This window comes from Dermacentor albipictus, unplaced genomic scaffold, assembly GCF_038994185.2.
Source record: "Dermacentor albipictus isolate Rhodes 1998 colony unplaced genomic scaffold, USDA_Dalb.pri_finalv2 scaffold_26, whole genome shotgun sequence".
Lineage (NCBI taxonomy): Eukaryota > Metazoa > Arthropoda > Arachnida > Ixodida > Ixodidae > Dermacentor > Dermacentor albipictus.
Genome location: NW_027225580.1, coordinates 2,810,429 through 2,837,625, shown reverse-complemented (window position 1 = coordinate 2,837,625; position 27,197 = coordinate 2,810,429). Strand labels below are relative to the sequence as shown.

Below are 27,197 nucleotides of genomic sequence, written 5' to 3'. Positions count from 1 at the left end.
TTGAGGGGCTTCTTGACTTCCCTCTGAGGCCTACTCGGCGAGACAGAACTCAATGACATGAAACGTGGAATAATCACCGAAGGACCACTTCTGTTTAAAGTAAATGCACATTACGCTATATGATTCTGCGGGCCAATGGCTTCGCGGACGCGAAACTGTTCATGTCGACCAACTGACGCCGCACAACGACCCACCAGTGCTGCCTGTTCCATAGGTCGCGAGGACGGCTCCTTTTTCGGCGGAGAGTGACAGTAGTGAGAAATACTGGCGCCAGCAGAAGACGAAGAGGAAGAAGACGGTTGTCGCTCACCTCGCTCGGCCGTTGTCTCTAGCCTTAAAAGTGTACTATCAAAATAAATAAATAAATACATAAATGCGTTCTGCCCTATTTTTTTCTTTGATTGTTTTTCTGCCTCACATGTTGAGGATAACTCGAAGCAAGTAAAGCATGAAAACGGCGCATTCGAGGTGCACTAGTACATACTATAAGACGATGTCAATCTGCGCTGTAAGTAGCACTGCCTTTCTGGAATGGCAGCGACATCATTGTCTGATTACCAAGATCTCTTGCGCATGGTCGTATTACATCGGCATCAGAGGCGCAGACAATGATTGAACTCTACCACGTAATACGTTCCCCGTATATGATGATGATGATGAAGAAGAAGAAGAAGAAGAAGCCTCAATCAATGGCGCAAACCCATTATGGGGGATAGGCCGCGAATCGGGTGGTAATATGATTGAATAAATAAATGAAATTGGTTGCTAAATAACTAACACAAAGAAGTATAATAAATATATAATCCAAAATGAAAAATAAGCTGTGAATACATGACTAAAAGTAGTGATCAATACTATAGTAAGCCTTGTGTTGATAGGAATACTAAAAAGAAAGAGAATAAATAAACATATGCTTAAACTTGAGTACGATCGATTTTGAATAATAATACTAGTAAGATTTAAACTGTGCGTTTGTGCTTTTACTTCTTGAATTTTTGAAACTGAAGTAGAAATAAATCAATTGTTGAAACTAAGGACTATTAACAAGGCATTCTTTTTGTGCCACATAGACAAATATAAATGGCTAGGCAAATGTTCATGTGGCTGTATTCCAATACTGCTGCTCCAATGGAAAGATTTTTTTTTATTTGTTTTTCTCCTCACGTTTTGTTTGTTGTTGTACTCCGCCGCCGTCAATGCTGCACTGTAAGAGGAAGCCCGGACCTCTCAAGCTGTCTATACAGCTTTTTCCCTGGCTGTCCTCGCAACACCAGTTGCGGAAATAAACCTTCAACCAACCAACCAATGCCAGTGTTGCTTAAAGGCAATCCTAAATTTTGAAGTGTAATTTCTAGGCATACTTTTCGATGAGCAAAAAACCACCGACAGGATAATAAAAAATGATCTATAGATTCCGGTGCATTGCAGAGGTAGCATAGAGAGGACAGCGCCAGACCACATCGGTGCAAGTAAAAATTAAGTGTTGCAATACGGCAAAGCAGCTTAGTAAATGAAACTTCAAATTTCCAGTTAGGACACCATTTACGGTTCCAAGAATAATTTAGGAGCAAAAATCTGCACATTTTGCTAATGCCAGGGCTGTTTTGTCTTTGCTCAAAGAAAATTGCCTATATCTGGCTGCAGTGATGTGCACCGTTGCCGGCAGCAGAGATAGCACAGGACCTGTTAAAGAAGCTCGTGCTAAAGAATCGGCTATTTCATTAATATGAATGTCTCGTCGGCCAGGGACCCATACCATATGAACTAAACTTAAGTGAGGCGGAGCTAATGAATAAAACGTGTTCAATGTTGCCGACTTTCTAGACGCAGTAAGCGCTCTGCATACTGATAGAGAACCTGTGACGATAATAACTATTGTAGTATGAAGGGGTAATTTCTGCAAGGCAAGAACTATTGCCACAAGTTTGGCATGAAAAACTGATGTGTAGTTAGGCGATGTGAGAAGGCCAGTCGAGGGATGGTTAGTAGATAGTCACGCCTGCCTTCTCTTCGCACGAAGAAGCATCAGTCGCTATTACATTTATATTGAAACAGGCCAAATATTCTAGTAAACGGTCATTCAAATATGTTGTGGGCAGAAATTTTGCATTGTTTGGAATAATGTATGCAAATTCAATTTTGCGTGACCCTGGAGACCTATGAAGCGGAATTATTTCTCTGTGGCTAACACTTAAAGGTGCTAATTGTGCTTGCATAAATACAACTTGTGGGGTATGCAACCGTGACCACGTGTTCTCAAAAAATGGATTTGGTTCACTAATAAATGCATATTGTCCATGTCGTAGCGAAGATTTATAAGCTGTTAAGTAGGCTTGAACCGTAAGCATGCGGAATCGTTTGTGTAGAGTAGGTAGGCGCGCTTCCTGGTATAATACAATCTTAGCAACGAATTCAGGAAGACCTAAACACAGTCGAAGAGCTTCTCTTTCTAACAGAACAAGGGGTCTTAATGTATATTTTGCACTTCCGGGGAATAAAACAGCCAAATTCTAGAATCAGTCGTACATACATCGAATCGTGTAAGGTAAAATTTGACGTATTAATGTTTACCGAAACCTGGTACAATGATGACTCGGAACAATATGTACCTCAAGGATAGGAGCATTTCTTCGTGAACCGCAAGGGAAGCAGAGGTGGCGGCGTTGCAATTCTAACTTCTCTAACAGGGTATGATATTCTTACAGGATATAGCACAGCCACAGAAAATTACGAAGCCTTAGGTATAAAGAAAGAAAAGACGGTATTTGCGGTTTTGTATCGACCCCCTAATGCCAGCCACTCAGCTTTTTTTGAGTTTTTAGATAACCTTCTGTCCTACGTAAATGAAAACGGCTATCTGCTGACACTGGGCGGGGATTTCAATATTGACATGATGACAAATTCAGCACCTACTGCGCAATTTGTATCTATCCTAGAGTGCCATGACTTCTACAGCATCATCAGATCCCCCACGCGTGTAACCGTCACTACGTCATCATTACTAGACACTTTCATAATAAACTCGACTATCGATAACATGACATCGGGCGTCATAAGCTGCGATATCAGCGATCATACGCCTATATATCTTTTTCTAGAACGTAAAGGCGCCGTTAAAAGTGCATGCACTGAAAAGACAACGTACCGCAAGATATCGGCTGAAACGCTAGATAAATTCAGAGAAGCCGCGGCTTCTCTGAACGAGTGCACGAAATAAACTGGAGCGATATTTTTGCCATCGAAGATTCCAATGAGTCATAACATAAATTTATGAGCAAACTCAAAACGCTGTACTACAAATCATTTCCGCTTGAAAACTATCGGAGTGGAAGAAAGTCGCGCAAGCCATGGATCTTGGAAGAACTCATTAGGCAAATCAACCAAAAAAATAAGCTCTATCTGCCTTTTATCAAGTCGAAGCACTTGTCAAAGTGGAAAGAATATAAACAGTTTAGGAATAAATTGAGCAAGGAAAAAAAAGGCGAAAAATGACCACTACAGCCGTATATTTAACAATGATTGCCTGCGCAGAAGTCACAAAGTATGAAAAAAATAAACGAAACACTAAATAGAAAATCAGTCGATACACAAACAGACACGCTGAACATTGATGGCACTATTGTAGGTCGTACAGAACTTGCGAATCATTTCAACAATTTCTTTGTTAAAGTAGGATGCGTTGACCACGACATTCAAGATACAATGCATGCAGTTTCATTAAGAGAATCTTTATTCCTAAAGCCTACTAGCATCCCTGAGGTGATTACAACATTTTCATCCTTGAAAAATAGCAACAGTCGGGACGTAGATGACTTAGAAATTAGGCCAATTAAGTACGTCATAGACTTACTTGCACCTGCAGTAATGCACATTTTTAATATTTCCCTGTCAACCGGAGTTTTCCCGTGTAATATGCAGGTAGCGACAGTAATAGTTATTCACAAAGGAGGTGACAAAAATAATATTGGCAATTATCGACCTGTATCTATACTTCCTGTGCTATCAAAGGGACTCGAAAAAATTGTTAACTTTTGTATTGATAATTTTTCGCAAAAACATGGCTTGCTAACCAACTGTCAACACGGGTTTAAGAAAAAACAGTCTACGGAAACTGCTTTAAATATACAGAAGGAGCTTATTTTAGAGAACATCGAAAAACATTTTCTGACTTTAGGGTTATACTTAGACTTCAGCAACGCCTTTGATAGGGTCAACCCGAAATTGCTGCTGATAAAGCTGGAAAAATATGGCTTGCAAGGAATAACACTTGAGCTTATCTGATCTTATTTAGAAAGCCTTATTTAGAATGAGAACCGATCGCAGATAAAATCTTTGACTGCGGGTGTGCCCCAAGGTAGCATTCTTGGCCCGATACTTTTCCTGTATTACATTAATGATATTTTACAAGTGAGCAATATGTGTAAATTATGTGTATGCAGATGATTGCTCTGTTTTCTTTACACGTCAAGATTTAAAAAAAATTACGTCTATAGCAAGCTCCGTTTGTTATGGACTTCGAGCATGCTCTAAGGCAAACGGCCTCATCCTCAATGAAACCAAAACAAAATGCGTTATTTTTCATGCTCCGGGAAGTTCTATTACATTGCCAGATAATATTGTTTTGGGTCCATATAAAATTAACATTACATCCTCCATAAAAACACTAGGCGTAATATTCATAGCACAGATGTCCTGGAATGAACATGTTAGTCATGTTTGCTCAACGGTACGTAAAGTTGTTGGTGTGTTAAACCGGAATCGAAGTGCATTACCTTTTAAAGTTAATCGTCTCATTTATCATGCTCTTTGCCATTCACACCTCAGTTACTGTTCACTTATGTGGGGTAACACTGCAGCGCAAAATATTCAAATACTGGAAATACTTCAAAAGAAAGTGATTCGGGCGATAGCGAACATGTCTTTTTTCGAACATACGCAAGAGCTTTTCCAACAAAACATAATATTCAGAGCTCGTGACATATATAAATTCAAAACATTACTAAGTTATAAAAATGCTATGCTGGGAAAACTCGATTCCTTCCTAACCCTGGCAACATTACAGGAAAATAGAAGCACATATTCGTATCGTCACCAGGAACCATGGCAGATCCCTTTCTCACGTACTAATTGTGGCTGCCAATGCCTTAAACATACACTACCTTCCCTACTTAACTATTTTAACCAACAACATGTTGATGTGTTATCTCTAAACAAAAATAAAATATTGGACTTATTCTTATAGATGTGTATTGTTAACTGCTCTAACAGTTCCGCAGAACGTATCATGTATTCTCGTTGTGTCTATACGTCCACACTTGAAACTTTTATTCCTAGAAACCAGGTTTCCGCTGCACTGATTGCGCCTGGACCACGTGGCAGTGGTTCAGTTGTAAACTGGATGCTGCAAAGGGCGTCTTCGCGTTTCTAAAATTTCGAGGATGTGATGACGCCCTGGGCTACGTTGCCGGGGTGTCTATCGCGAAAGCAGCAGCCTATATGCTAGATTTTTTTGTATTTTTTAACACAGATGCACATATATATTTGCAGTTATGTAGAATAATTTCTTAAAAAAGAACGTTTCGTGGTGTCAACTGGTGTTTGTTGTACACTTCCATGAAATTTGTTATATTTATGGGTGTATATATATATATATATATATATATATATATATATATAAATATATATATATATATATATATATATATATATATGTGTGTGTGTGTGTGTGTGTGTGTGTGTGTGTGTGTGTGTGTGTGTATGTGTGTGTACATGTATGTATGTGCGTATATATATTGCTTTTGCATTCTTTTGATATGTGAGATTGAGTATGTGGTAAATAATATGGAAGATAACAGATTGTAATTGTATAATGGAAGTTATTTTACACAACTGTATTATAGCTGGTTTCCATAACATGAAAGTATCTGCATATACTTGTGTTTAAAATGCTTTTATATCCACACTTTATGCGTCACTGTATTGCACACCAGCCTCTACCATGCCTGTCTGGGAGACCGGAGCTTTGTCAAGCCGAAGAAATTTCGGCTTTTTTTCCAGCTTTCCCTTTTTCACCTTGTATTAAGTGGCGAAAATAAAAATCGTGATGATAATGATGATGATGATGATAAATCATAATTAGTGTGTCACTTCGCACACCAGAACGCCGGCTACTGATTCTACGTAATAAAGTAAACCTGCGGCTCATGCCCCCTTCGTTGCAATATTTTCTATGTGAGAACGCTAGTTAAGTTTTCCGTCATATATGATACCCAAGTATTTAAGTGACTCTACCTGAGGAATGGTTTGCTGTTCATATACTAATGATAACTGTAACGGCCCGGAAAGCGGAAAAACAAGGACTGCACTTTTGCTTACGTTTAGTAACAGATGCAGATTAGGAAGCCATGTCTGTAGAGTACAGAGGTACGTTTGCAAAGACAGGTGAAGAGAATTGATGTCTCTAGCAGTCGCGAAAAATGCAATGTCATCGGCATAGATATACAGACTTACATCGTGGTGCAGCGGAACTGAACTCATCAATAGGTTAAATAGCACAGGAGACAGAACAGCCTCCTGGGGCACCCCTCTTGTCTGATCGAACTTTCTTGAAGAAAAGCCGTTTTGAAAACAATGAAATTTTCTGCTTCTTAAAAATTCAGAAATCCATGCCGTTATATATCTCGCAAAATTGTAGGACTGTAATCTGTCCGGCAGAAGGGAATACTCAATGCTGTCATAAGCTTTTGCGATGTCAAGAGTCACTTAAACCACTAACTTCTTTTCTATTGTTGAGCAAGTTGGATGCGGCTTTCTAAATCTACATGCGCACACCAAATAGAGAGACCGGGCCGGACACCTATTTGACATGGGCTCAGTAACGAATTTTGATATATACGATCCATCATGCGATCATATAAAACTCTTTCAATTAGTTTTAACATATTTGACGTAAGATAGATAGGCCTAATGTTGTCAAGATTGTAGCCGGCTCCTTGTTTTTTAAGCGACGGAATAATTTTGGCTGTCCTCCATTCTTGTGGAATCCAAGAATTTTGTAGAGAATAATTTACTGTGTTCAGAATGTCATGAGAAGACATTTGAAACAATAATTTTAGCATGGAATTGGAAATGCCGTCAGGACCTGGAGCTGAGGCAGGCAGAGATCTAAGGACATTAGACAGTTCTGACACTGTGACTTCCACAATGTCACCAGCGATGGGAGGCCTTAGTGGCCCATTTGGCGAACGTGATATTAATCGTTGCGCTAAGCCCTATCCTATGAATTCTAATGAAGCAGATATCTCGCGTGGTGAAAGAAAAACCGATCCAGTTTTCGCTGGTGTCGGTTTGAATTTTCTATATCGAAGGAATCGGAACGGAGCTTTTTTGTTGCTGGGCTTAGAGAGGAACTCATGATGTTTTTCGTCATAGTCGCATTTCGCACTCGACACTGTTCTCTTGAACGCAGCAGCTGCGAAATTATAATAACTCCAGTTACCCGGACATAGACTGTGAGGTAATTTCTTCCTCGCGGCTTTTCGTCTTCTATAATCCCGCGTGCAATCCGAATTCCACCAAGGAGAGGTAGTACTTTTGCTTATGTTAACACTAAATTGGGACGTTTTAAAGGAACATTTTAATACAGCGCAAAGCCTCATGGCTTTGATGTCATTGGGTACCGTTTTCTGGGAGTTGAGAACCGTTTTCAAGACACTCTGAAATTTCTGGTAGTTGACAAAAGTCCGCGTCGGGGACTCCAGGGGAATAACAGGGCAGACAATATCAAACCTAATTGGTAGATGGTCACTATATCAGGCTGAGTCGACAGTAGACCAGGAAGTTACGGAAATTCTTAAACTGGCAAATGTTAGATCCAATGCTGATTTAGAAAGACCCTGAATAAAGGTAGATGATTTCGTGTTTAAGCAACAAAAATTTTGACTGATTGCCCAGTTCGATAATCGCTTTCCACATAAGTCCATTTTGAAACCCCAAGACACATGATGCGAATTAAAGTCTCCGGCTACCACAATTTCTTTCCTACAAGATTTGACATTGGTATCAAGGAAACGAATGTCATGCACGCCTATGGGAAAATATGTATTAACTAAGGAAAATGGGGAACAACCAGGAATAGTTAGATCTATTGCTAGTATCTCACACTCCGTAGACATATCCTGGTAGGAAATTTTCACTTTGTGGCATATTTTAGTTGTTATCAAGAAAGCAAGTCATCCGCGTCTCGATGGACGGTCCAATCGAAATAAACGACAATTTTTATATGAAAGTCTTGGCCATTGGAGAGCCACGTTTCCGCCAAAAGAATAATGTTGGGAGAAAGTTGTGAACAAAAATATATTATATCGGTAGCTGCTGAAATATTGGAACGGCAGTTCTACTGTAATACCTTTAAATAACCTATGATGAATTATAGCCTACTTTAGAGACCGCATGCTCTAAAATACTGTCTTTTAAAAAATCTTTCTTCGAAATACTCTCTTTACCGTACATTGGGGGTTTTGTTTCAGGGACAGAGCTGGAAGAGTTAGGATTAGAATCTGACATGGAAAGACCATCTTTCACAAACGTTTTTTTTTTTTTTTAGTGCGGCACACAGACCGACGAATTATCGTTAGATGATCTTGCGCGTTTGACCGTCGGGAGGTTCATTTCTACAACCTGGTCGTTTTCCGACACTGATCCAGAGAAGCATCCGCTGTTGGTCTGCTCACTTGAAGCTGATGGCCTCGCATTGTGTGCGTCTTCTACAATAATTGATAAGGAATCCACTAGCTGTTGAGCATTCAATGTTAGGGTCTGTGCAAGAATCTGCGAGCTAGCATTAGAACTCGCTAAAGGACTGAACAGCTGAATCATTTGTGAAGTCAACACTTGAGAAACACTTGAGAGTCCGACAGGTTTGATGGTAATGGTTCCATAGCTTTTGACAACGCCTTTTCGACAGCTGTCACTGCTGCATTTGCTGACGGGCTGTCACTCCTGCATATCCCTTAGGTCTTCCCTGGACCTAACAAAAGCATCACGGCGTGAGCAACGTACCCTTTCAATTACATTTATCTTTTCATTTCCTGTGATCTTGCAGGGCACTTCGAGTAGTTGGTGGGATGACCACCACCACAGAGACAACATTTCTCTTTTTTTGACGAACAACCACTAAAATTGTGGTTGTCTCCACAAGTACGGCAGCGGGGCGCAGATCTGCAGCCCCTGACGCTGTGACCAAATCGCCAACATTTGTTGCATTGTAGAATGCGTGGATCCAGAGCTTCCACGTTGTAAATTAGGGGCCAGACCTTAATTTCCGTTGGCCGCATCGTCCCAGCACATGTAACTATAACCGACTCTGTTGGTATCTTTTTATTGCCAATTACTCGACTACACCGGTAAACGGATATGACTCCAGCCACCGAGAACATGTCTAAAATCTCATCAGGGGTTAAACTGACGTCTACCCCTCGCACAATGCCTCTAGAGCATGCGAGATGTGGCGGTACGAAGCAGCTCACCGGATGTGAAGCGACGGTGGTACAACCGAGTAGTTCTTTGACACAGGTCTGGTCTGGTGAGCAGCATAGAATACGCCCTTTGCCGAATTGGCGGACCTCTGTGATCTGTCGGAAGTGGGGTGAGGCCTTCTGCTATTCACCCTGAATCCTCTTTAGATTTTTCATATTGATCGTTCCGCCGTCAGTGGGCACACTGGCCACAGGAACATTGCCGGCTCCATTGCGAAGGAAAAACTCAAGCGGCAGCTCCTGAGGAGCTGCCGAGGCTGACCACGGGGAAGCCCCGTAGCCCGGTGATGATACAGACATCAAGCAAGGATAACACAAAAACACATAAAGAAAAGGAGTAACGGAAAATTACAAGCTGAGCAAAGAAAATACCATGCGATACTTGACCTAATCCCCCAAAGCAGGAGAAGCCAGAATCGAGGTACTCGTTTCCTGATTGCAGAGCTAGATCGAACGCCGCACCGCCGGCGCATTTGCTTACTCTGACCGCAACGGTTGCTCTTCTTTATCTCGTCTCCTTTATTTCTGGCTTTCTTCTTGATTAGCTTTTTTGTGCCGCTTCGTTTTTGCTTCCTCACGAACGAAACCTAAGCAGAAAAGCTTATCAATTATATGACAAAGAATGCCACCATGATTGTCGATGAAAGGACCATATTTGTAAAATACAGTTCCTTCTGCTGCGGCGCGTGCAAACGTAAAAATATGAACCCCGTTCCGAAAACCCGGCCGCCATATATCAATTGAGTCCGCGAAAGTGCCACGTTTCCACAAGTTGAGTGTCTCTACAACTCTCGTACCTCTGTGAGGATGTTCGTGGCAATAAACGCCTTCCATACTCGTATTCATAAAAATATCCAAAGCGGTGCCCATCGCGTGCTTGCGAGGACCACGTGTGAGTAAAAGACGAAGCGCCCTTCGTTCGACGCTGCACCAGCACCTCAAATATCAGCACCTCAAATTTCCGTGGAAAATCCAGTGGTGTCCATCAAGACAATCACAAGTAGCGGTCACGAGATTACGCTGCCGTGTCCCTCCATTAAACCTATATTTACACAGGACTGGTCTGACGCTATCACCTCTGTGTCCATACTGCCAAGAAACAGAATCACTAGATCATTATTTTTTGGTATGTCGACGATACAAATTGTTAAGAAAAAGACATCTAGAACTTCCGTTCGCAAAATTAGGGTTAATGTTATCACTAGAAATCATACTATCTTTCGGTGCGTCAGTTATAGGGGTCAGCCACAGGGACGTATTTGATGCCGTTTGCAGTTACATACAGTCAACAAAACGAATAACTTTTTAACTTTTTTCTTGAATTTTATTTGTTTTTGTATGTTTTCTTATCTCTATTTCGTTATATATATTTTTTTATCATCGAATAAGTGGCACTTCAAAAAGAATAGGTGAACGTTTCAGCACGCAATTCTTGGCCAATCCCCCAGAGTGGGTATGAGCCATAACATGAGGCCATCATCATCATCATCATCAACGCTGCACCTGCCTCAACTCCAGGTCCTGACGGCATTTCCAATGCCATGCTAAAATTATTATTTGAAATGTCTCCTGACGACATTCTGAATACGGTAAATTATTCTCTACAAAATTCATGGATTCCAAAAGAATGAAGGACAGCCAAAATTATTCCGTTGCTTAAAAAACAAGGAGCCGGCTACAATCTTGACAACATTAGGCCTATCTCTCTTACGTCAAATATGGTAAAACTAATTCAAAGAGTTTTATATGATCGTATGACGGATCATATATACCAAAATTCGTTACTGAGCACATGCCAAATAGGTTTCCGGCCCGGTCTGTCCATTTGGTGTGCGCATGTACATTTAGAAAGCCGCATCCAACTTGCTCAACATATAAAAGAAGTGAGTGCTTTAGTGACTCTTGACATCGCAAAAGCTTATGACAGCGTTGAGTACTCTCTCCTGCTAGACAGATAACAGTCCTACAATTTTCCTAGATATATAACGGCATGTATTTTTGAATTTCTAAGAAACAGAAAATTTCATTGTTTTCAAAACGGCAGTTCGATCAGACAAGAGGGGTGCCCCAGGGGGCTGTTCTGTCTCCTGTGCTATTTAACCTATTGATGAGTTCAGTTCCGCTGCACCACGATGTAAGTCTGTATATCTATGCCGATGACATTGCATTTTTCGCGACTGCTAGAGACATCAATTCTCTTCACCTGTCTTTGCAAACGTACCTCTGTACTCTACAGACCTGGCTTCACGATCTGCATCTATCACTTAACGTAAACAAAAGTGCAGTCCTTGTTTTTCCGTTATCCGGGCCGTTACAGTTATCATTAGTATATGAACAAAGAACCATTCCTCAGGTAGAGTCAATTAAATACTTGGGTATCATATATGACGGAAAGCTTAACTGGCGTTCTCACATAGAGAATATTGGAACGAAGGGGACACGAGCCGTAGATCTACTACTTAGAATTAGTAACCGACGTTCTGGTATGCGAAGCGAAACACTAATTATGATTTATCGTATGTATATACGACTGATTCTAGAATTTGGCTGTGTTTTATTAAGTGCAAAATATAAATTAAAGGCCCTATTCTGTTAGAAAGAGAAGCTCTTCGACTATGTTTAGGTCTCCCTAAATTCGTTGCTAGTAATGTATTATACCAGGAAGCGCGCCTACCTACTCTTCACACGCGATTCCGCATGCTTACGGTTCAAACCTACTTAAGCGCTTATGAATCTTCGCTACGGCGGGGATAATATGCATTTATTAGTGAACCACATCCATTTTTTGAGAACACGTGGTCACGGTTGCATACCCCACAAGTTGTATTTGTGCAAGCACAATTAACACCTTTAAATGTTAGCCTTAGAGAAATAATTCCGCTTCATAGCTCTACAGGATCGCTCAAAATTGAATTTGCAGACATTTTCCCTAACAATGCAAAATTTCTGCCCACAAGATATTTGAATGACCGTTTACAAGAATATTTGGCCCGTTTCAATATAAATGTAATAGCGACTGATGCTCCTTCGTGTGAAGAGAAGGGAGGCGTGGATATCTACTCACCATCCATTGATTGGTCTTCTCCACTTCGCCTACCAGATTACACGTCAATTTTTCATGCCGAACTTCTGGGAATAGTTCTTGCCTTGAGGAAATTACCCGTTGATACTACAAGAGTTATTATTGTTACAGATTCTCTATCTGTATGCAGCGCACTTACTGCGTCTACAAAATCGACAGCATTGAACACGTTTTATTCATTAGCTCCGCCTCAATTAAGCTTAGTTCATATGGTATGGGTCCCTGGCCACCGAGATATTCATATTAATGAAATAGCCGATTCCTTGGCCCGAGCTTCTTTAACAGGCCCTGTGCTATCTCTGCTGCCGGCAACGGCGCACGTCACTGCAGCCAGATATAGACAATTTTCTTTGAGCGAAGGCAAAAAAGCCCTGTCATTACCAAAATGCACAGATTTTTCGCACCTAAATTATTCTTGGAACCGAAAATGGTGTCCTAACCGGAAATTCGAAGCGTCATTTACTAGGCTGCGTTGCCGTATTCCAAGACCTAATTTTTACTTGCACAGGTGCGGTCTGGCGGTATCCCCTCTATGCTACCTCTGCAATGAACCCGAATCTATAGATCATTTTTTATTATTTTGTCGGCGATTTTCTGTTCACTGAAAACTATGTCTAGAAATCCCACTTCAGAATTTAGGATTACCTTTAAACAGCACTACTATTCTCTCCGTTGGAGCAACAGTAGTGGGATACAGCCACAGGAACATATGCCTAGCCATTTATAATTTTCTATATGGCACAAAAAGAATGCCTTGTTAATAGTTCTTAGTTTCCACAATTGATTTGCTTCTACTTCAGTCTACGAAATTCAAAAAATATAAAAGCACAAATACACAGTTTAAATCCTTCTAGTATTGTTGTTCAAAAATTTAGCTTACCCGAGTTTAAGTACTAGTTTACTCAGGTATTCACAGTTTATTTTTCATCTTGGATTATATATTTATTTTACTTTTTGTGTTTTTGTTAGTTATTTATTAACCAAATTCTTTTATTCATTCAATCATATTACCACCCGATTCGTGGCCTATCCCCCATAGTGGGTTTATACCATTTGTAGAGGATTCATCATCATCACGAGACGCTGCACGAGAGCAACTAGCCAGCCTAGCGAGCATCTCGGAGACGATGGCGCCTTCAGCCGCTCTGAAATCCTTCACGCGTTCCCAGATGCGAAGGCACCCTCACGCAAGACGTCAACGGCGAACTGATGTCGTCCGCCGTCCTGTGTCGCTCTGCATCCGACGTGGTGATGGCGGGGCTACGCAGCGGGCTTCGACCGACCACTTATCCCTCCAGATGTCTGGGCGCCACAGGGACTTCAGCAGGTCTCCTCGCCGCCTCTTCCAGTGCAAGTACCATGACGCCATGTTCGGCTTCACTCTGGAATCAGCAGCAGCACCTCGCAACTCCAGCATCCTACCGTGCTTCTGGCTCCGGTATGAAAGGCTGCGCTCCTGCAGAGCCCTGGCAAGTTGCGTTTCTTCATTCGCTTCAGTGGTAATAGCTGTCCTGCCGTCAATATGATTTGATAGGCGCCGAAATTACGGTGCGTCACGTGATATTTCTATATTAAATTTTCAGGGGAGTGATCTCTTTGGGGCATGCTCGGTATGCACTTTGCATACCAGGCAGTCTGTGAACACATGGTCTATTCAGAGCGCTGCGCTCCAGCTGAGAGCATGAGGAGGCGTTCCTGTATGCCTTCAACCTGACAGCGCGATCGAGATCCTAGGGAAGCTCGATCACATGGCTGCTCTCATGGCTCTGGCAGCAGCTAGCACATTTGGTTGGGGCAGTATTTCTACGGCTCCAATCACGGCAGGGCTCTGCATCGCTGTAAAGCGACTCGGGGCGCCGTAGGACCCAGTCGGGTGTACCATAAGAGGCACCTTGTTCCGCCATTTTCCTTAATCTATTCGGATTAAAGGCCTCTACTCGTCAAGAAAAATTGAATGGCATTTCAAGCGTTCATTTCTTTATTTCTAGCATTTGGTGCCTTTGGGTAGAAACTACGTGCGTATGTTTTTTTTTTTTAATTATAGAATTTTACGTGGCAAAACCACGATCTGATTATGAAGCACGCCGTAGTTGGGGACTCCGGAATAATTTTGACCTCCTGGTGGTCTTAACGTGCACCTAAACCTAACGACAATGGTGTTTTCGCATTTCGGACCCATCTAAAAGCGCCCGCAGTGGCCGGGATTCGCTCCCGCGACCTCGTGCTTTGCAGCGAAACACCATAGCCACTAAGCAACCGCGGCGGGTTAGAGCGAGTCTGTATAAGTCATTCTCACTGTTCGACAAACAAACCTTAAATCGAACAAGTGCCTGTTCGTCCAGTCAACATTATACGCCTTCTTTACATATGTTTCTTCGAGTGAGCGAACGCTGCTCTGCACGATAAGAAAAAAAATGAATAGTACTAGTAGTTTTATCTTCGGGAACAACTATTTTTGGTGCGACAGCAAAGGATAGGGAACCAAATCGCGACTTGTGCACCGCTGCAGGGAGAAGTCCCGCAGTTCTGTTGACGTTTTCTTATGTTCAAGAAACACACTGTCTTGTTTTTTGAAAGCACATAAATTGGAAGAATGCGTAAAAGTCAACAGTAACTGACTGATACTTTACTCTAATAATTAGTTTGCCCAGTTGAGTTCTCACATACTCGAGAAAAGAGCCCATTTGGGCGTCCGTCAAAGTAAAAACGGCAAACGCAAAATGGCGGCCGCGTCTTTTGGTGTGTGTTCGTCGCTTGCTGTCCCGCCTGTTAACTGATTCCCAGGCGGTCGAAATTATACTGGAGTACCTTCCACTACGGGGTGCCTTATAATCAAATCGAGGTTTTGCCACGTAAATCCTCCAGAATTCATTCATTCCGTCTCAGAGCTCACCTGGAGAGACTGATGACCAACATGAGCAACAGAATACTCTTGAGGCAAACAAAACATGTTTTTACACCGTCCACGCGGAAACCAGGTCAACCCTTCTGGGAATCACAACCGTCGACGCCGGCGTCGGTTGCGCGTTCGACTTGATGCGGCCACTTGGGGGCTTAGGTACAGACTGCGTTGCTTCCTGTTCAAAAGTCGATACATATCGACTGTATAAATATTGATTAGCTTCTGAAATTTACGCCGATATAATAGTATCTGCCAGCACTGAAATGAAGGAGTCGTGCAACATCGGAAAAAATGAAAGCCGAAGGCTGTGCTACACTCGATCACCGGGACTCGCCGCATACGAATACACGTGCAGAAAACTCAACACCCGCAGCCTTCGCTTCGTGGAGCAGAATAGCTGCCAGCGAGTACTGAATCAGCGAGCATTGTCAGCGAGTATTCAGTATGAATTGGTTTAGGTGTACCTTTTGTTGTTCATCTTCTGCTCCTTTATTGTTACTAGGGTGGTTGCTTGGGCTAGTTGGTAATTCATGATCAAAAATAACGTACAGCGCAAAGGACAAGGACAGCGATAGACGACATACACGACATGTCGTCTATCGCTGTCCTTGTCCTTTGCGCTGTACGTTATTTTTGACCTTTATTGTTGTTCATTTTAAGGGCTGGCCCACGGTGGTCACAACCTCTTACTGTACTACTTAACTACGTCTTTTTGTCAAATGGAATATTAGCAAGCGTATAAGTTTGTCCTTCATGTATTGATCCAACGTATTTTCAACAGCCTCCATATGGGGGCTAGCAGTATTTATGAAATAAAAGACCGAGGCGGCCGCTTTCCGAAGGGGGGCGCAATGCAAGAACGGTCATGCATACCGTGATTTGGGTGCCCGTTGAAGAACCCCACCGGGTCAAAATATACTCCGAAGCACGCTCACTCACTACGGCGTGCCTCATAATAATGTCGTAGATTTGGCTCATAAAATGCTCGAATTGAATATTGAAAAAAGACTCGGTGACGGAATGCATCATTTATTTTAATGCGAAAAGAATTCTCTAAGAACGGCTGTGCTCTGCTGTGGTTGCACTTTCTGACTAAATGTACTAGCCGAACTTTTCCTTCCCATTTTATGATGTGCTTATGATGTGATTATAGCCAAGAGTAAAAGAATTACACGCACGAATTACACCTTGTAATCTCTGACGTCCAACGGGCCGCGAATGCGTTGCGGGAGTTTCGTTTTGACGATTTTGTAAGCGTAAATTCCAAGGAAAGTACAGTGGGAGTATTCTCCACGCAATCCAATATAAGCAATAATTTCACATTTATTAGCAACTTCGTAGAAAAATGGCAATTTCAACATGATCAAGATGTATTAGAACTACGTTTAGCGAACTAAAACGAGACCCTCCCTGTATAAGAATAAATAAATAAAGGAATATACCACTACATAAAATGTTCTACCATATGCCATGCCCTTCTAAAGCAAATATACTTAATGTGCGCTATTCTCAACAGTCGTCATGCCTCAATGGTCGATGGGTATTACGAACAGCTTCGACTCCGTTTGTGTTGAAAGCGTCAACAACAACAAGAAAAAAGGAAAAGCTGAGCATCCATCCACTCTATGAAGAAGGATGGCCAGCGAGGCTGTGTATGTGGGCCCCTTAAAGGGAAGCATTAACTCGTGGCCAACTCCGACGCGGCCTATTCAAATACATGTGAAACGCAAACGCGCTTTTATGAGATAACGCCTGGGCCCATTCTAATGACATTTTCTGCATTTCAGAAAGAAAGTTCAACTATTGGGACTATTGTAAGCGGAATTTCGACTCAGGGCCTGCCTTTTATTGAAAGAATTTTCAAACATTCGAAAGTTCGAAAAAAAGAAATAGAATCATGAAGCTTACAAATTAATAGCGCTCCTTCAAGAACAGATATCGCGGTTCTGTAAACGGAATTCATTAGATAACTTAAATCGGACAAACTCGGTAGATCAATTTATATATTACGGGAATTTGTTACGTAGTTTACGTGGGTTGTGCAAAAGCTGTATTTACACTTTACTAAGCTTTTTGAGATTCATGTGCAACATATCAATTTTATCGGCTTTATATGTACTATCAGATGCAATACACAGAATTCTGATATCTTTTTTTATTGCTTGGTTACGGTCTCGTAAACTTGGTAGTCTCGTTTCCTGAATATTCACGATTATTGCCAATTTTAATAAAAAAAATTGACCGATCTAAATGAATAACTAGATCTTAAGTTTTTCTTTTAGAACTAACAAACCTCGTCAAGTTTTACGCAGTGGTTACCGAGAAAAACTAATTCTGATTTTACGTGTATTTTGGAGAGCAGCAGCCGAGCTGAAGCTTCCTCTTAATGGCGCCACAGGTCAACCTACGCCACGGGGCGGCCTGGCATTGCGCCATCTTCGGGATTGGTCCACGTATTTTGCCTACACACGGACACAATTCTGGGGGAACTAGCCTTAAACAGCTTCGGTGTAATTCGCTGTAAAATTGGTTACGGCTTCTTATTTTTAAATAAATAATGACGACGACGAATGCGGGAGCAGTGGCACGAGCGCGTTCGCGCGATAGCGCCCGCGGATGCCAACGAGCCAGCTGTGGAAGAAGACGATGGCACTGGAGCCAATCCAGATGATGATAGTTTTGTGTGAACACACAGACACGATCCTAGGGGAGCGAACTTCGACGTAAAAAATCTTAGTACACCAAGGCACTTGTTATGAGTTTGAATGCGAAAGCCTTAATTTACAACTGAACGCCGCTGAGCGGTCCTTCTAGTTATGAGCGCGATAAGACACTTGGCCAACGCCTCCTAGATGGCACAAGGCCGGTGCAATATGACACGTGACGTAATGCTACGTTGCCCGCCTGCCATGAAATCTAATGGGGACGCCCTCGAGTATGTCATGGTGATGTTGATGTCATTGCATTCGTCACGCCCGGCTTAGCAGCCATGATCTCATAAATCAAAGTGGGAAGGCCAACGAACCGCTCGTTTAGCCCAGTGGGCAACACGCGTCTCTTCTGAACGTGGGTTACTACATTCGAAACTCACTACGGCCAATGTCTTTCCTTTCTAGTTTATTCTGTTTTTTTTTTATTTCTTCATAGCGATTACCGAGGTGAAGCTCGAACACAGGCGAGAGCTTGCGCGGCCTTGGAACGCGCTGATAACACAGCCTTGCGGGATCGAGTTTGACGTGATAGGCCGTGATGCCCCCTCCCTTTCGCCCGCACTTTTCCGTCGAGTCGCGCCTTCCTGTAGCGTTCCTGTAGGGCTGCCTGCCACTCCGACTTTATCGCCTAACACCCACTTCCTAGCACTTCGTTCCTTCCTTTAGGCATCCCCAGCCTCCACATCCTACGGAATATTATCGGAAGGAAAGCAGTGCCGTTTGTGCCTCGGATTATGGCGTGCTGTGACAAGAGGGACCGATACTTGTTTCCATTTTTCTCGGAATCATACACGCCGGAGGATTTGGCCACAATACACGGAAATCAACTCGCCATGGCCCTTGTCGTCTGTACTCCTTATTTCAGTCACGTTTTCGCACTTTCTGCCATAGTATGTCGCCCTGTCAACAGACTCCGCAAACAACCGTGTTCAAGCTATCCAGCTCGTCCACCAGGGTAGCTACACAGCCGGTATTCATTACTGGTGCACGTAGGGGCCATAAAATGAATCTGTCCGCGACCACCGACATGGTGACATATATATTTTATAGGCTGCCTCTCTTCGCCAGCGAGTCAAGCTGGGTTCACACAACGGAGCAAATTCCTCGGGTGAGCATCACATGACTGAGCCACAATGAACTGCTCCGCCAGCAGCTTATCTGCTTCGTACTTTTGTGCGCAGTGGTTGGGCAACACTGAGTCACTTAATGCTCGTCAGCACAATTTGGTCCGCCGCCACGTGAATCCAGCTTGAGTGTGTGCCTGAAAGCGGAAACGCAACGCCAAAAAAAAAAAAACAGAGGATGTGTGTCATTGAAGCTCACTGGCCTCTTCGACCGATCGCCAGCGCTGCCTTCAGCTTTCTTGTCGTTTTCAACGGGAGTCTTTCTCATATGCTTATTTTTCCTGCACTAAATGGAAGGCGAATGCATTAAAGCAGATTTACTTAGATTTAGGTGCACATTAAAGAACCCTAGGTGGTCGAAATTTCCGTTGTCCTCCACTACGGCGTGCCTCCTAATCAGAAAGTGGTTTTGGCACGTAAAACCCCATAATTTAATAGTGCATGGCTTGGCACCTGCATCACACGGTCAGGGTTGTCCGCCGTCTCCCAGACCGCAACGGAGCCAAAGTGTTCGATCTATGAGGCCACGTGCTGCCCAACTGCCGCTCGCGAGACTCGCGCCTTGCGTTCCTCGCGAGAGAAAGACAAGCCGCCTGAAAATTGTTGCGAACTGTACTAACACAGGACATTGCTAGTTAATGAAAGGCATGCGCGTCTGGTTTACCTGCGAAAAAAATTATCAATAAACTGACTGACTATATTCTACCATCAACCTGTGTACTGAAGCATCGGTAACCGTCCTTCGTAACCGCTGCCGCATTCTTCACCCTTGTCATTAGTGTTGGACAGCTGCGAAGCAGTGAAATAGTTTCCTCCAGTGAAGCGTGTTACTCATTAAGAATGACCACTAGTCAAAAGAAGCCGTTCCAGCCCAGAGAGCGATGGCCTTGCGCTGCCGTGTGGTTTTCTACCACAAGGATTCAGAGATGGCCTGCAGTCGAATGGTTCAAGTACACACATGATGTTTTGAGGGCAGCAAGATAAGGAGGGTAACAAAGTTGGGCATGTCTTGAACATGTTCTGCTATCGAGAGGAAAGCAAGGCGCAAGTGGTGTTCCGATCCAAGCGTCCCTTCCTAACTTTGCAGCCCGCTCCGCCTATGCGTGGTCAACGGAGGGAATGGCGGCTCTGCTGTTGCGCACGTCCTGCTGGTGTCCCGCGATCCTCCAAGATGGCGCTGACGACAGCGCCCATTGCTCCTCTGCTCTCTCAGCCATCGGTCCGCTGGCTTCCATCAAAGGTAATACATTCGATCGGATTTTCGAGAAAATATTCTATAAATATATAAAAGCCTTTGCAATTAGGCATAACATCAGCACTACCCACGAGCAGGCCAAGTGCTAAAGGTGGTCTTGTTCTCACCCAGAGAACCAGGAACTCCACTACAGCAGAATCGCAGTCGTAATATTTATCGATATAACTCAACTGACACGGTTTGTTATGACATTCTTGTAGAGAAACTTCCCAAGTGTGGGTTTATTGACGAATCTTTCGATATAATTACGCTTCGCCTTTCAAACAGACGGTAATGTGTTACAGTGAGACTTCACTTCCTCACCACTACATACACAGAAATAAGTATACCACAGTGTACTGTTCCACGGTGTGTGTTCTTTTCAGTTTTTGTATGTAAATTATTTCCGCATCCCTTGGCCTAGAGTACAGTATAGTTAAAAACAGTACATTGTACAAGCACAGCAAATGTGTGCTCAAGTCAGTATTTTCCGTATCGCGGAAACTATACAACGTAGGAGACGTTGCTAGCGGTGCCAGCTCATTGTATTTAATTATGGCCGCTCATTCAACAGCATGCACTTTTTCGGTCGTGCTATTGTGTCTGGCCGACCGTATGTGAAATCAGCTTAACCATTTTCCATGTAAGCCACGAGAAAAAAACACAGTCAGTTGAGGCAGTTTTCACGTTTTGTTACACCTTTGAAAATGTTGTTTCGAAACGTAATCACAACCTTGCCCCAAAACAAGAAAATTTTGAGTAGCAGCTGATGTAGGCTACGCTGTTTCAGCGAAACAGTTGAAGAATGGCTGAGAGTACCTGAGGAATTTCTACGTATAAGTTCGAAGACAAATTCGCTGTAAATGACCTGCATTTATTTATTTACTTATTCATTCATTCAAAACGCTACAAACACTTTATCGACTTTTTCCTATAGCCCATCTATAGATTGCGTATATACAAAAAGAAATAGAAATCTAATCGACTTTCGTCTATAGAAAGTCTATAGACAAATAATAGGGAAAATTTAATAGAGACAGTGTTGACTCTCGTCTATAGGTAGTCTAAAGAGCGGAAGTAGACAAAGAAGAAACAAACACCTTATCAACTTTTTTCTATAGACCGTGTATAGACTGCGAATAGACAAAAAGAAATAGGAACTTTATGAACCTTCGTCTATAGACAGTCTATACACTTTGTATCACCTACATTCTAAATCTATAGAAAGGCAAGGTCGTCTACAATATGTCTATAGACTTTCTATAGACAGTCTAAAGTCATTTTTGTGTGTGCAATCATTGGCGAACTGTCTTACTCGCGACGACATGCAGTTAGGCAAATCAATCATATATGCTAGAAAAACCAAAGCATCAAGCACGCTCCGTTGTGGAACGCTAGACGCAACTGGAATAAAGGAGAAGTTGTAGTGTTCATTGTGCAGGTGTTCCTGTTGAAAGTTGATTATTTCGCTAGGAAATAAAATGGCTTGCCGTCGCCTGAGTGCCCCGAAGCTTATAATTCCCTACCCACTTCTGTACAGCGCTTCGACTGAGCGCGAACTGTGTTAGTGGATTTGTCACACAAGTGCCACGCGAGGGTGACAAAGGGCTTGTTTTGTGCTGTCCCATTGCCAGGACCTGCGGCCACGCTGTCCTTCGGCGAAGCTGCAGAAACTGCTCGACGCCTAAGAATCACACGCAGCAGCACAACTGGCGTCTTTGAGCAGGTAATGTTCAGTATGTGTACATCGGTCATTACCGGCGCTCTACTGCGAATCGTACGTTAGAACTCTCTTATCCATTATTTGGCGCGTGAGTGTTTCAGCAGAATTTAAGGATATTTTGCAATGAACCTTTGCGAAACAAGATGGAAAATGTTGCACGTTTGTCCAGTTGCTTTTGCAAGACTCGCTATCTGCACAGGCCGCGGTGAGGCTTTGGAAACGACTACTTGCGAGCGATAGATTCTGCAGGACAGGAAGACATGAGGCAGCAACGGTCGCAAGACAAGCGAAGATCGTTAAAAAATTAAATTATAGCTTTTTACGTGCAAAAACCACGATACGATTACGATGCATGCCGTAGGAGGGGACTCACGAAATTTGGACCAGCTGGGGCTCTTTAACATGCACCCAAATCTAAGTACACGGCTGTTTTCGCATTTCGTCCCCATCGTAATGCGCGGCCGCCGTGGCCGGGATTCGGCCCCGCGACCTCGTGCTTAGCAGCCCAACACCATAGACACTAAGTAACATAGGCGGGTGAGGGAGAATCACCGTCAACTGCTACAACGACATGTTGCTCGTTAACGAGCGTGCGCAAATGTCCGGTTAGCTGCATGCGGAAAAATCGGTGAGCTTGGTCGGCCCAATTTTTTAGCAATTGACCTGTGCACTTCGACACTCGTCACCGTCCTCGAGCGAGACTTTAATGCTACGAACACTTCTTTCTACACTTTTTTTTAACAAAATGTGAGACCCACGGGGACGGTTGGTTAATACTTGACCCTCGCAGTGTCCCGACCTGCCGGCGTGCTGGCCTTCGGCGACGCTGCGGTGGCTGCTCGATGCCGGAGAATCGCACGCAGCAGCAGCGCCACGAGCAGCGCGCACGTCGCCGGGTGCATCGCTCACTGCAGCTGTTGCACCTCCAGCGATCCCGTGTTGCCGAACGGGGTCACGTGGGCTGCTCTTCCTCTAGAAAGAGTACGCGCGCGTGGCCAGGACGTTCATGTTAACGTTCTTGATTCATAATCCGTCAATTTTTGTTCTTGTGCTTCTTTAATATTTCAATAAATGTGGTTTTGATTGTCTACTCGCGCGACGTCTCTGCTACAACGCTGCCGTTATGCGAGAAGAGATGAGTTCAAACTGTGCCGATGTCTCTCCTGTCCTACACCCTTGCTATCAACACTCGCGAATGGTGAGCACAACTACTGGGGCCCTATAACGTAAAACTATTGCAATATGTTTCTATTCCAATCTTGTCACGTCAAATTTGCGTAACCACCGACGCAAGCATCGGGCGGTCACCCGCAGTGTTGTCTGAACAGACCAATCAAACGCTCTCCTCGTTCATAGGAGGTCATTTTTGTTTGCTTGAAAAACGAATAACATTGCCTACACTGAGCGGCTTGTCGTATATAATTGGCTGACAAGAGGCGAGCAGAATGCTCAAGTGGAGAGGGATTCACTGGGGCAGAGCCAGTCCATTGAAAATCGATAACCGGATGAAGAGGGTGGTGCCGGCGTCTGCGATTGGTAGGCTTTCACTTACTTAGCTTGTGGTGGCTGGTCGAAAATCACGGCGGCATGCAACGGAAGCTTAAGAATGACGCTAAAGCTGACCCTCAGCAAAGAAGAGTTGGCAGAATGAGGTGGTACACGTGCCGAAAGGGCTCGACAACGTTACACGGCCACGCAAGAAGTTTTATTATACGCAAATACACCCATGCTCTCGGGCAGGCACGACAAGCCAGCGTCTCAGCGATCGGCGGCAGTCATCTTTTATTCCTTTCGGAACGGGGCAGCCTGCGGCTATTCCGAAAAAAATCAGTTTTGTTCGGCATATTAATGCCTCTTTATCGCGTAAACGTCACTTTGACGCGGAGAGTTTGTGCGGTTTTGTGACGTCGCGTGGCAGGCAGGTGAAGTGGGTGCAGCCCGACAACTTTTTACCAATAGCCGAGGGCTAATGGCGAAAAGGGGTCGAATCAGAAATAACTGTTTTTCTTTTTTCTGTCAAATCATGCATAATCAGTGTGCACACATATTATCAGATGGGGAGGTATCGCGGTTTTCGTGACGTCGCGTGACAGACAGGTGAAGTGGGCGTGGTCGAAAAAAGTTTTTGACCAATCGTGGAGGGCTGATAGCAGAATTGGAATAGAAAAGTTTGGAATAGTTTTACGTTATAGCGCCCCTGAACTGATCACGGTGTGTTTCGCGGTCGTGTACGTGTACTGCGGCGTTCCAGTAGCTTTTGTGCGCAAATGCATGAAACGGTGTTTTGTTAGGAAAGTAAAAGATGGAGCAACACAGCAGTTCTACCGCAACTTTGATGGTGTCCATCAGGCAACCGGTACCACCCTTAGGATTCGATCAAAATGAAAATGACTTTCAAAAACGCCGGCAACGATTCGTAAACTACACTACGTGCCGTATAAATCAGCCTGTTCAAAACTTCGTTAGAGATTTTTTTTTTGGTCAGTCCGTTATGGAATTTGATTTCTCGTGCACATATCAGCCTCTTCGATTATTCCGGTTGAAGGATTGGAATCACGTTAAAATTCCGCAGGTAACTTTTAAAAGTACCGTATAGTTTAAAATGTAAACCTGCCGTAACGCGCTCAAACCGCTGCAGTTTCTAAGGGAAGCCATTAAGGTTCCGCACTTTTGACATGCGTACAGAGAATAGAGTGGCCTATCACGAGGCATGCTTTTCTTTTGCGCTTCTGCGTTCCTTACGTGCCATTGTGTTAATGCAGTATTATGCGTCAGCTCGGATGTGTAGTAAAAGCAAGAACGTTGTGGGGTACGTCACCTCTTATGTGAATGTGATGAAACGCTGACATCTGTGGGAAGCATCATCTGAGTGGAAAACGATGCCCCGTTACCCGGTCAAGCGAAGGTAAAGTCACTGCCATCGGGTACCATGACAGCAAGGTGCATACGCAAACGTTGGTAAGCAATCGTAAGCACAAAATTTATTGCGCAGAGTAATGGTTCTGCAAGGGGATTTACTCGTAGTCAAAAAGGGTGCCATTAAAGTGCGAAAAACAATTCACTTGCTCGTGACTGTAGCGAAATGAAAGGGTCGCTTGATGATAGCAATAAGTTACGGAAAAATCTTGTAATTTTCGGCCTACCCAATAGCGCGACCGAAAGTTGGACTAACTCTGGAAATAAAGACCTAAATTTAAATTATGGGGTTTTATGTTCAAACCCACTTTCTGATTATGAGGCACGCCGTAGGGGAGGACCACCTGGGGTTCTTTAACGTGCACCTAAATCTAAGTACATGGGTGTTTTCGCATTTCGCCCCCATCGAAATGCGGCCGCCGTGACCGGGATTCGATCCCGCGACCTCGTGCTCAGCAGCCTAAAACCACAGCCACTGAGCAACCACGGCGGGTGAAATAAAGACCTGACCTCTTTCTAGAAGTAATTAGGCGAATCTACTCCTCCAGACAGAAATAAGCATGCACACAGGGCAGGAAAGTTCGGCGGAAATACCAATGGACCAGTTGATTATTATGGCATTAATCATTACAAAGATTAGCAACGCTTGTTGTGTCTGAAGGCGTAAGTTGAAAGTGTCACAATAAGTGATACGCGAAGATTTCACTCCTTGTGTTCGGCATGCACAATCACAGCTGCTGCAGCACGGGAGGAAATTGGGGGGGGGGGGGGGGCGTCATTTCAGCTTTACTATGATAAGCTGCATATGCGTAATCACAGCAAGAGAAGCCAAGAAACAATTACACCAAGGAAAACATAGGGGTAATTGCTTGTACTCACTAATTCAATTAGAGAAATGATAAATCAATGGAAACGAAAGTGGATGAAAAAACAACTTGCCCCAGGTGGGGAATGATACCACGTCCTCGCATTTATGCGTGCAATGCTTAAACATTTGAGCTACCGCGGCGCCGTTTGCCCATCTACTTGCTTGGGTATTTATGTTTTACTAATAGAACTCATCCTGGGAGTGCTAGCCAGCGCCAGCACTCGCAAACCTTGGCGGCGGATGTGGCACATCCTTTCTGCCGCTGGCGTCACGAGCCCGTGTGCTTTTTGGGTGAAGGCAACTGGTCAATAAAGCCACATATGCTACCTTAAGGCATCAATGTTGCCGGATTCGAGAGCCTTGTTATGTTGTAAACGAGCATTATTAATTATTAATTTATCATTTCTTTAGCTCAACTAGTGAGTACAAGTAATTTCCCCTATACTTTCCTTGCTGTCATTGTTTGTTGGCTTCTTATGACATCAATTATTGAAAATCAGGACCCTCGGTTAGCCCCCCCCCCCCCCCTTTCTCACCCGCCGTGGTTGCTCAGTGGCTATGGTGTCGGGCTGCAGAGCACGAGGTCACGCGATCGAATCCCGGCCACGGCGACCGCATTTCGATGGGGGCGAAAATACCCGTGCACTTAGATTTAGGTGTGCGTTAAAGAACCCTAGGGGGTCGAAATTTCTGGAGTTTCTCCACGGCGGCATGCATCATAATAAGAAAGTGGTTTTGGCACGTAAAACCCCAAATTAAAGTTTTTTAAAGATACCACTAAATTTGTAGAGTGTCTGTCAGGGGTAGTGTGCCTATTCCTGTTATCATGTGTATATTTAGTGAAATGTGCATGCAGCAGACTGGCCGGTGCCTCAACATGTGCCTAGGAGAGCACCATAATTAACTCAAGGGACCAGAATGCTCGTCCCACTCGACCATGCACCGATAGGACTGGGGCTGCACGCCGGATTTAGACTATTCATCTGTTTTGTTCACCTACGGCAACCAATTGGCCAACAAGATCACTGAGAAATACCACATAAAAACAGTGGGTTACAATCGGTTTACTGAATTCTCCGCAACTTCCAGTAGTAACTAATT

The 27,197-nt window shown here is 43.6% G+C and overlaps 1 protein-coding gene across 1 annotated transcript in view; it reads left to right on the top strand.

The window, feature by feature from the left end:
* LOC139052541 (uncharacterized) overlaps window positions 1-23,402 on the top strand; it is a 36,409-nt gene extending 13,007 nt beyond the window's left edge. Inside the window, exons 2-4 of the mRNA XM_070529649.1 lie at window positions 20,443-20,595; window positions 22,224-22,315; window positions 23,103-23,402. Coding sequence (XP_070385750.1) covers window positions 20,475-20,595; window positions 22,224-22,315; window positions 23,103-23,288 — 399 coding nt within the window. The 5' untranslated portion in view covers window positions 20,443-20,474 and the 3' untranslated portion in view covers window positions 23,289-23,402. The remainder of the gene's footprint in view (window positions 1-20,442; window positions 20,596-22,223; window positions 22,316-23,102) is intronic.
* Window positions 23,403-27,197: the final 3,795 nt, after the last annotated feature.